This window comes from Rhincodon typus, chromosome 6 (assembly GCF_021869965.1).
Source record: "Rhincodon typus isolate 14 chromosome 6, sRhiTyp1.1, whole genome shotgun sequence".
NCBI classification, from domain to species: Eukaryota; Metazoa; Chordata; class Chondrichthyes; order Orectolobiformes; family Rhincodontidae; genus Rhincodon; species Rhincodon typus.
In genome coordinates this window covers 91,421,848-91,432,732 of record NC_063337.1, presented here as the reverse complement: position 1 = coordinate 91,432,732, position 10,885 = coordinate 91,421,848, and the positions used below count along the sequence as shown (strand labels likewise).

At 41.6% G+C, this 10,885-nt stretch overlaps 1 protein-coding gene across 1 annotated transcript in view; it reads right to left on the bottom strand.

Moving 5' to 3' along the window:
• Window positions 1-2,496: 2,496 nt before the first annotated feature.
• The window catches only part of LOC109914997 (FERM, RhoGEF (ARHGEF) and pleckstrin domain protein 1 (chondrocyte-derived)), an 89,324-nt gene continuing 80,935 nt past the window's right edge, over window positions 2,497-10,885 (bottom strand). The window contains exons 20-21 of the mRNA XM_048598408.1: window positions 7,971-7,999; window positions 2,497-2,688 (exon numbers count right to left, since the gene is read on the bottom strand). Coding sequence (XP_048454365.1) covers window positions 2,497-2,688; window positions 7,971-7,999 — 221 coding nt within the window. The remainder of the gene's footprint in view (window positions 2,689-7,970; window positions 8,000-10,885) is intronic.

The following is a 10,885-nucleotide window of genomic DNA, read 5'->3' as shown; positions in this document are numbered from 1 at the left end:
CAGAGGAGCAGGAAGGCTGACGTCTAGGCCCAAAACGTCAGCCTTCCTGCTCCTCTGATGCTGCTTGGCCTGCTGTGTTCATCCAGCTCTACACCTTGTTATCTAAGAAGATGAGAAAGTCTCTTTTACTGAAGTGAGTTGTTATAATCTGCAATGCACGCTCTGAAAAGGTGGAAGCAGGCTGAATATTGAATTTCAAAAAGGGAGTTGGATACTAAAAAGCAGGAAATATTTGCATGGCAATAAGAACAAGGGAGAAGAACAAACTGGCTACCTTTTCCAAAGAGCTGGCACAGACACAATGGGCCTAAGGAGCTCTTTTTGTACTATATTAGTCTGTTTGCATCTTTGCGCAATTAGCCATCTAGGATTTTGGAAAGATACACAGAATTAAATATTTTCACAGATCTCACTCAAAGTTGGAAGAAAGTTAGACATCTGACGAAGGTCTCCAAACAGATGCAACATTTGGTGAGGCAGAGATATGAAAACTGCTGGCTGGGTGAAGAGAGGACTGATTAAAGTCCCAAAAAATGCCCCATTTCAAATCTCCTTTGTCTTCCCACTCCCTAAAAGGAAAAGCGTGCCTTTTGGTATGACAAATGATGTTAAATCCAACCACTAGCACTATCAATATCTGTAGAAAAAACTAGTTTGATGAAAAGATACAGTTTGTCAAAGCAAAAAAATACAAAATAAACAATACTCACTTTTGACTTGCTTCACAATTGGTTTCAAAAGGTCAAGCCACACCTAACAGTACAAGATCTTATAGTTACCATTTGTCAGCAAATATTTAAGTAATCATACAACCTGTTCTATTTCAACAATACATAATGGATTCAACTGACCTTTAATATTATTTATGTGGATGGGATTATGCTAATTAATTATTTCAAATCGATACTCTTGTCTGGTTTCCATGTGTTGAATTGAATAAGATTGAATTATTTGCCTGTCAAAATCATGGCAGTTGTTTTGAAGTTGTGTTATTGCATTAGATGCCATACGAAAATGAAAATGAAGTTAAATCGTTTTCCTAAAAGTGCTCACAAACTGAATTACATCAAATGTTACGTATTTTTTAAGCTCTTGATACGAGCAGCAATATTACTGACACAGGGAGGTAGGAACAGGAGGAGACTCCAACCTCTTCCACCATTCACTTAAATCCATTTCTTAATTCCAATCACGAGTTGGGAGACTGGAACCTTCAACATCCTTGCCTGACAAAAATCTACCAATCTCAGATGCCAAATTTTCAAAAACTCCCAGCTTCAGCTTTTATGGGGAATGTGTTCCAGTTATAGAGTTATAGAGTCAGGAACAGACATATCAGTCCAAACAGTCCATGTTGAATATAATCTCAAACTAAACTAGCCCCACCTACCTCCTCCTGGTTCATATCCCTCCAAATGTTCTTATTTGGAAAGTGTCTTTTAAACAGTGTAACTGTGCCCACATCCACCGCTTCCTCAGGAAGTTCATTCCATACACGAACCACTCTCTGTGTAAAAAATTTGCCTCTTATGTCTTTTTTAAATCTCTCTCCTTTCACCTTAAAAATATGCCCCCCAGTCTTGAAATCCTCCATCCTAGGGAAAAGACACCTGCCATTAACCCTATCTAAACCCCTCATGATTTTATAAACCTCTATAAGGTCACCTCTCAACTTCCTACGTTCCAGTGAAAAAAGTCCCAGCCTAACCAGCCTTACTTTATAACTCAAACCTTCCAGACCTGGCAACATCCTGGTAAATCTCTTCTGAACCCTTTCTACCTTATTAACATCCTTCCTATAACAGGGAGACCAGAACCGGACACAGTATTCCAGAACACGCCTCACCAATGTCCTGTACAACCTCAACGTGACTTCCCAACTGCAATACTCAAAGGACTCAGTAATGAAGGCAAGTGATCTAGAGACAAATGGCATCTGCTGACTTTAATTGTGAGCACCCTTCTTGCTAATGTTGATATTGTACAATTATAAAAGTTTTTGGCGGGATGGAAAGCTCTTAACTCAGCAGTCATGATGTCATGGAGATTGGCTGGTCCCTGGGATAGAGAGCCATGCCTGGATCAAGCCCAGAGATACAGCAGTTTCTCAGTTGCTGAGCATGATGGGTAATAGCTCACCATTCCACAAAAGATGCCCCTTGCACAAATAATCCACTCCTGCCTCAGGCAGAGCAGTAATATCCTGGGTGTTTCAAATTGTGAAAGGTATTTGGTGCACTGAAGACCATCTGTAGCCGACACATTTTACCACGATAATAACATCTCTACGAAAAATACCTTGTTTCATTGACAGGTTTCAGTTTGTGGGGTAAGTCCATCATGACCATTTATGAGGGAAAAAAAGACAGTACACCTGCACACAATGAATATACTCAGACAGGAAGTTTTTAAGCCAAAGGTTTTAAAAAGTGACTCTCCAAATATTTCAGTTTAGTGTATTCAGACTGCTTTCTGTAACATCACAATTAATGAGTGTTATGGTTTTAATTGGGATCCTCTTAGCATTGCTGGATGCAGGAGGCAACAGGGCAGCACAATGCGGTCATGATTGAAGTTACATACCATAATCTTTCGATGGTCCAGAAACTCCAATGCAAAATAATCACTCTCGACTAGGTTCAGGTTTTGGCAAACCAAATCCAGCAGATACTTCCCAGGAGCCTTTAGCTGTCAAGAGTAACAAGGAATCATTACAATCAATATGAAACACTGAAAAACATCTTTCTTTGACGTAATATCACATTGCATTTCAAAAGAGAATAAGCAACAACTTACTCATCAGGCAACATTTTAGCCACTAATTGTGAAAGTAATGTCCCTGAGCCAATATTTATTCCTCAAACAACATCAGTAAACCAGATTTCCCGGTCATCGTCACATTGCTGTCTGTGGAATATTACCATGCTCAAAATCCTATCCTTCCTACATTTCAAGGGCAACTGTACTTCAAAGATTCTCTGAAGACTGAGGGATAAAACTGGCCAGGATGCCAGTGAGAACACCCACGATCTTCTATAATGGTACTGTGGTGCTTTTATGTCTGTCTGAGAGGATAGAAGAGGCTTTACTTTAGTATGAAAGCAGAACATTGGAGAAACTCAGCAGGTCTGACAGTAACTGTGGAGAGAGAAACAGTTAACATTTTGAGCCCGGTATGACTTCTTCCGAACTGAAAGAGGTTGGAATTTTTTAAAGTATATTTTTGACAGAGGTGGAGGAGGGGCAAAGGGTATAGAGCCCAGTGCATAAGACAACGAGGTTGTAGAGTCACAGAGTCGTAGAGTCTTACAGCATGATAACAGACTCTTTGGTCCAACTCATCCATGCTGACCAAGTTTCCCAAACTAAACGAGCCCCACTTGCTTGCGCCTGGCCTGTATCCCTCCAAATATTTCCGACTCGTACACCTCTCCAAATGTCTTTTAAATGTTATAACTGTACCTGCATCTACCACTTCCTCTGGCAGTCCATTCTACATACAAACCACCCTCTGTGTGAAAATGTAGCCTCTCAGGTCCCTTCTAAATCTTTCTCCTTTCACCTTAGGAATATGTCTGCTAGTTTTGGACTCCACCACCCTAGGGAAAAGACCTTTGTTATTCATCTTATCTACGCTCCCCATCATTTTATAAATCTCTATAAGGTCACCCCTTAACCTCCTACACTCCAGTGAAAAAGTCCCAACCTCTCCTTATAACTCAGTCCCTCCAGTCCTTGGCAAACATCCTGGTAAATCTTTTCTGAACCCTCTCCAATTTAATAAGGTCCTTCCTATAGCAGGGCAACCAGAACAGTACACTGTTCTCCAGAAATGGCCTCACCAAAGTCCTGTATAACCTCAACATGGAAAGAAGGGTTTAAAATCAATGTAAATTAAAATGTGAAAAAGGTCAGAATGGTTCTCTCTACTGGTGTGCAAGGCACAAACAAGACAATGCTGTGAGGCGGAAGGCGGGATTGTGGAGAGCTGGCATAATACTGCCAGTTTCTGAAGTTGATTTCAGTTGAAGTTGAGACCTTGAGGTGGAACTGGAAGTGGAGGCGTTATTTCTCGAGGTTGCATTGTGCTTCGTTGGTGCATTGCAGCAGGCTCAGGACTGACATGTTAGCACAAGAGCTAGGTGGTTTATTGATATGGCCGGCAACTGGAACATTCTGGTCATTCCTATGGACACAGCAGAAATATTCTGCAAAGTGTTCACACACGTAAACGGGAGAATACTTTGAGCTGCAAAATGAGTGGACTCGATTGAATGGACCAAAAGCAGAAATTGCTGGAGAAACTCAGCATCCTTGAGAGAAATCAGAGTTAACATTTCGGGTCTAGTGACCCTTCTTCAGAACCCTCCTTTCGGTTTTAGATTGAATCAAGCACTCATGAAACACTGCTTCAGCTGGGAGGTGTATTTGGGGCATTGGACAGTGAGGATGCAGGTGGTGAAAATGGCCAAGTGTTACACCTTTTGTGAATGCACGGGAAGGTGCCATGGGGGAGTGAGGAGGCGTTAGGAGTGATGGAGGAATGGACCAGGGTGTCACGTAGGGAATGGTCCCTGTGGAATGCTCACAGGGGAGGAGAGGGGAAGATGTCTTTGGTGATGGCATCCTGCTGGGGGTAGTGGAAATGGTGGAGGATAAATGCAGAGACCAGTGGAGTGGAGCGTAAGGACAAGGGGAACCCTATTGGTTTTCTGGGAAGGAGGGGTTGTGGCAGAGGCCAGAGGTGGGGAGACATGGCCGAAGGCCCTGTTAACCAAAATGGGCTAAGGGAATCCTCGGTTGACGAAAAAGGAGGTCACATCGGAGACAGCCGAGCAGAAGGTGGAATCACCAGAACAATGTGACAGAGACAGAGAAACTGGCAGAATAGAATGGACTCCATGCAGGAAGCAGGATGTAAGGACGTGTAGTCAAGGTAACTGTGGGAGTCTGTGGGCTTGTAATGGAAACTGATGGTCAGCCAATTCCCAGGAAGGGAAATAGTGAAGTCAGGGAAGGGGCAGAAGAGTCAGAGATGGGCCAGGTGAGGGTGAGTGAAAAATAGATAAATTTTTCCAATTCTGGCCAAGAGCAGGAAGCAGCACTGAAGACATCAATGATGTATTGGAAGAAAAGTCAAAGGTGGAAGCCCAGATCGGACTAGAATTAGGAATGTTCCACACCCCACAAAGACACAGGTATGGCTGGGACCCATGCAGGTGACCATGGCCGCACCTTTGACTTGAGAAAATGGGATGAGTTAAAGGAGAATTTGTTCAAAGTGAAAACAAACTTGGCCAGTTGGAGGAAGATACAGACTGTACAGGTATTTTTTCAGGGAAGAAGTGGAAAGCCTTCAGACCATCTGAAGGCGGGGGGATGCGTAGAGGTTTTGCATGTTTATGGTAAAGAGGTGGTGGCTAGGACCAGAAAACTGCAAATTATAGAACTGATGTAAAGTTTCAGAAGAATCTCAAATTTAAGTGGGAAGACCTCAACAAGGGGGTTGGGCAGCGGGGGGGGATTGTAGAATTGAGACAGGAATGAATAAGTATAGTTGGGCAGAATGGGTTGAAATGATGGGTCTGCCAGGGCAGTCCTGTTTGTGGATTGTGGGAAGGAAATAGAAGTGGATTGCGTGGGATTGGGAGAACTATGATGTGGGTAAGCTGTGCAGGAGAGATCTCCAGAGGAGGTGAGGTCTGTGACAGTCTGGAGTTAACAGCCTGATGTTTAATGGTGGGATAATGTCGAGGGGGAGATAGGAGGAAGTGTCTGAGAGTTGGTACTCAGCCTCTGCCAGGGGAGGGTATGGTGCATACACAGCAAGAAGTGGTATGAGATGAAGGAACGGAGACAGTAGGTTGTGAGGGGAGGAGAAGGGGAATCCAGAGGGGCATTGGTGCCCTTGAGTGTTTAGAGGTGGGTTACTTAAAATTTAAAAAAGAGAAAAGTTTTCTTGTTGAGGCACCAAATGCGACGAGGAATGTAATGAAACAAGGGACCGCGATAGCTGTGAGGCAATACTGATGAAGATGGAGGTGTGGCATGAGGCAGTGCATGGCACTGAGTGTGGATCTCAGGGTGAAGCAGAAGCAGCTGCTGAAGAGCACTGAACGTCCTTTTTAATATCTCATTCAAAAGATGGCATTTCTGACAGTGTAGCACTCCCTGAATACTGCAGTGGAATGTCAGCTTACATTTAGTACTCAAGTCTCTGAAGTGTGGGACTTGAAACACAACCTTCTAACTCTGAGCATGATCATGGCTAGTCTGCCACCTCCATTCCACCTCCTGTACTATCCCCATATTCCGCAATTTCCTGAATATCCCAAAATCTATCAACCTTGAACCTACTTGATGACTGGGCAACCTCAATTGTCTGTTGCAGAGAATTCCTAAGATTGGCAATCCTTTGAAGAACTAGCTCTTCACATTCATTAATGGTCAACCCTTCTCCTCAATTACAAAACTGTGAACCAGTGTTCGACATTGCTGCATGACCCGAACCTTTTCATCCACTGTCTCTGACTAGCCTTCCACAGAGTTGGGTAATATGGTCCTTTGGTCTGCCCTAAATTTCCTTTTCCTTATGGATTTTCTGCACTGCCAGAAATTTTAATAAATAAATATTTCCCCAAATGAATCACTAGGACAAGATAACTTCATTAAATCAAGCGTTGAAAAGGGAGGACTAACATTGCCATAAAAGTTATTTATGTATTTGTACTTGTCATCAAGGAAAAATATAGAACAACGCCATTAAGAAAGAAGTGATTCAAACGGAGTCATACTGGAAGTGATAATATTGGCTTCAGTCCCCATCTGGGGAATTCTACAAGTAAACTATAACTGTCTGAAGCCCGTCACATGCATGCTTATAGATATTTGAAGCATAGAAGGTTGCTCAGTACCCCTAAAAGTTGTAGTACTACAGAGCTTGAGACAACTAAAGTCTGAAATCGTGCATCGACAGGGCATTCTCAAACTAGCTCCGCCTAACGAAAAGATATTAGGCTACATCACATCAAACCAAACTGAAACGTAACACACTGCTGTGACCTCCTCCTGCCCTCTGATATTTCACATCATCTTCAGATGTATGAATTTTCATCCCATGGCCATTGGGGATTGCAGTACTTTCAGCTACTGAGGCTTTAAGCTTTGGAATGGTCTCCCTAAAATCTCTGCCTTTTACCTTTAGGAAGCTGTTTAAAACCTTCCTCTTTGACTATGCTTTCAGTCACCTGTCACCTTGGTATCAACACTTGCCCCATAAAGCACCTTGGGATGTTCTACTGTATTAAAGATGCTATATAAATGCAAGTTGGTGTTGTTGAGTTTTACTTTTGTTTGGCTGACTAATCTCAGCTGCAGTGACAGTGAAGAGGCATCAGTTATCTCAAAATAAAACCAGCTAGCCTTTCATTACTGATGATTATTTAGGAACAACCCTATATGCAAATAAAAAGACAATGGTGTTGAGTGGTAATGTCACTGAATTCATAATCCAAGGGGCCCAGATTAATGCTCTCGAGACAGAGGTTCAAAACCCATTACGGTCGATGGTGGAATTTATATTTAAGTAATAAAAAATCTGAAATAAAAAGTCAGTTTCAGAAATAGTGAGCTTGAAATGATCATCAAATATATGAAAAAATTGATCTGGCTCACTAATGTCCTTCACGTAACTTGTGGAGACACACAATTTACGGGGAGTCACTTCTTTGTCACTAGTTGTTGGAAGATTATACACATCAATAATGCCAGGCCATTAAACTCACCATTACTTTGGCAACAAAACCTGGGCCATTTGTGAAACAAACCGATTCTATTTCGTTAAGGTAATCTCAACTGGAACACCACGTTCCATTAGTTTAATAAGTATATAAAGGACTGTACTTAACTAAATTAATTGACATTTGATACTATCATACCTGCTAATGATGAAAAAGACCTGAAGAGCTTACCTGATTGTCTTGTTTTGATGCCATAAGCACTGAATGTAGAAATAAATTTACAACACAAGGCATTTAGCCCAACACATCCATCCCAGTACTTTTATTATCCACAAAAACCTTCTCCGACCCTACTTCATTTCAAAACGTAACGTATCCATTAAGACATTGTTAGAGTCAAGGCACTGATCTTAAATAGGTATCTAGATTTAGCAGTGTAGTGCTGGAAAATGCAAGTTATATTCCTACTTTGTCACAACCTGTAAAGCAAAAACAAACTGCATGGACTTCATTAATCTAAACAGGTTTGCTAATCTTTAAATGGTAGTAGAGGACTGGTCATCTTGCATTTAAGTCTTCTAAGAATTCCCTTCTTATTGATTAACATGCACAACTGTTTGTTAGTTGAATAAAATATGCTTCTTGACTGGAATTCTCTGCATTCTAAAAATCCTAATCCACTGAACAAAGACAGAGAGCCTGATTCATGGCTTAGTAAGAACTTATAATGACGAGTTGCAAGTTGGAATTCTACAAAAGAAATTCATTAGCTCCAGCAGCTGTCAAATTCTCTGCATCTGTCCATTCACGGCATGTTTTGATTCTTTTACCCACTTAGTTATTCCAATATATCGCTCCAATTTCATCCATGGAAACCCCTCTTTCCCAAGTAATCTTTTATCAGTCCACAATAAAAAAACACAAATGCATAGTTCAACGTTCTCAAATGTTTTTGTTTGAAGGACCCCTAATTCAAATGGGTTAGTAATCACGGACCCCTCATTCTGCACTATCATACTTTACAGCCTTCAGCATCTGCGTTCAATTCTGGTCGCCACACTACCAGAAGGATGTGGAGGTACAGAAAAGATCTACCAGGATGTTGCCTGGTATGGAGGGCATTAGTTACGAGGAGAGGTTGGAGAAGCTTGGGCTGTTCTCACTGGAATGACAGAGGTTAAGGGTCGACCTGATAGAGGTCTACAAGATTATGAAGGGCATGGACAGACTTGACAGTCCGAAGCTTTTTCCCAGGGTGGAAGAGTCAGTAACCAGGGACCATGGGTCTAAGGTGTGAGGCGCAAGTTTTAAAGGTGGTGTACAAGGCAAGTGTTTTTAGACAGAGGGTGGTAGGTGCCTGGAACTCACTGCCGGGGGAGGTAGTAGAAGCAGATACTATAGTGACTTTTAAAGGGTGTCTTGACAAATATATGAATAAGATGGGAATAGAGAGATACGGTCCCCGGAAGGGCGGGGGTTTTAGTTGTGACGGGCATCATGTCAGTGATGGCTTGGAGGGCCGAAGGGCCTGATCCTGTGCTGTAATTTTCTTTCTTCTTTTTCTTTGTTCTTTATCTGAAATTATTGCTGCCGAAGGAGTGTTTTCAAATCTGCTAACTTTCATTCCAATATCAGAAACAGTCAATCCTGCACTAATATTGTTAACTGTACATCAATTATATGCAGGTACTCAGCAGTTATTGGGGTTTCACTTCAGCACATATGAAGTAACATCTATTGAAATTGGGATGTGGTTGAGTTAGTGGGTAAATGCATGTAACACTTCACTCTGCATATAAATGTAAACTATTAGCTCCAGTCCTATCCATCACCAACTGATTAGCTATAATAGAACAACAACAGCCTAACATGTATGTTTTTCTTTGGCCACAAGATCTAGACTTCTACAATCTTCCCCAGGACTAGGGTTTACTTCTACAAAGAATAAGGAAGCTATGCAAAACTTGTGTCAAACTTTGTTTCAGCCTGGCTTGGAGTATCATGTACAGTTCTTTTTGCACATGATAAGAACAAATATAAATGCTCTGAGTAGGTGCAAAACAGATTCACGAGAATGATATCAGAGGTTATACTCATCGACGGAAGGTAAACAGGATAGGTCTCTTGTCTCTTCAAAGAAGATGGTTGAGGAGTTTTGATAGATTACACACAAAGAGAATGTTTCCAATGTGGGAAAGAGCAAAACTAGAGGCCAACGATATAGAATGATGGTATTGGTGTGTCACAGTTCACTCAGTTCAGCTGGTCATGAATAAACATTTACATGACACTGCATGATAGTACGGAGTTACGGATAGTGATGGTGCAGGCTTCAATATTCTTTCTATCACGTGACTGAGCATGAATCTCTCTCTGGGTTTGAAATTCCATCTAGCAGATGCTGAAGATTCAATTCAATGAATAAAGCTGCAGCACTTTCTTGAGGGGAATGAAGCTGGGCAATAAATGCTGGTGTAACCAGAACTGCTCACACCCAGTTTTTTTTTCAAACTCTTCTGATCTCTGAGATGCAGCACATTTTACGATCGAGGAACCAAATCCCAGCAATTTCTCCCTCTTTTATATTCATTCTCATTGGAGTCAACTGCTGTCTCAGCAATTAGAGCCCAGACCAGAAGCAAAGGAAGCTTTTGGCTCAGATGGGTTGGGATTGCATCAGGCAAAGCTTTTAAATCTCTACATTTAGACAGTAAATGATGGTTTTAAAGATTCAAACTGGTGACAAAACCAGTACTTTCCTGGCACAGGACAGGCTATGGGTTCTTTATTAGACAATGGAATGTGAATCACATCTACTTAACAAGCACATCAGCTTTGATCTGGCTGAAAGACAAATGAAGAAAAGCAGGTGAGGAGAATTATATTTATATGGTCAACTGCAATGCAATGCCTGAAAAATGTGCCAAAATCAAATTCAATTGTGACCTTCCAAAGAGAATTGGAAAAAAAAAGTTTTTTTTTAGAAAAGAAACATTTGCTTTGGGGAAGAGCAGGATAGAGCAGAATAAATTAGATAGCTCTCTCAAAGGATCAGCACAGGTGCAATGAGCTGAATGGCCTACTGCACTGTAAGACTCTAAAATCGCAAATGCAAGAAGGTGATAAAAAAGCCAATGTTGCCTTTG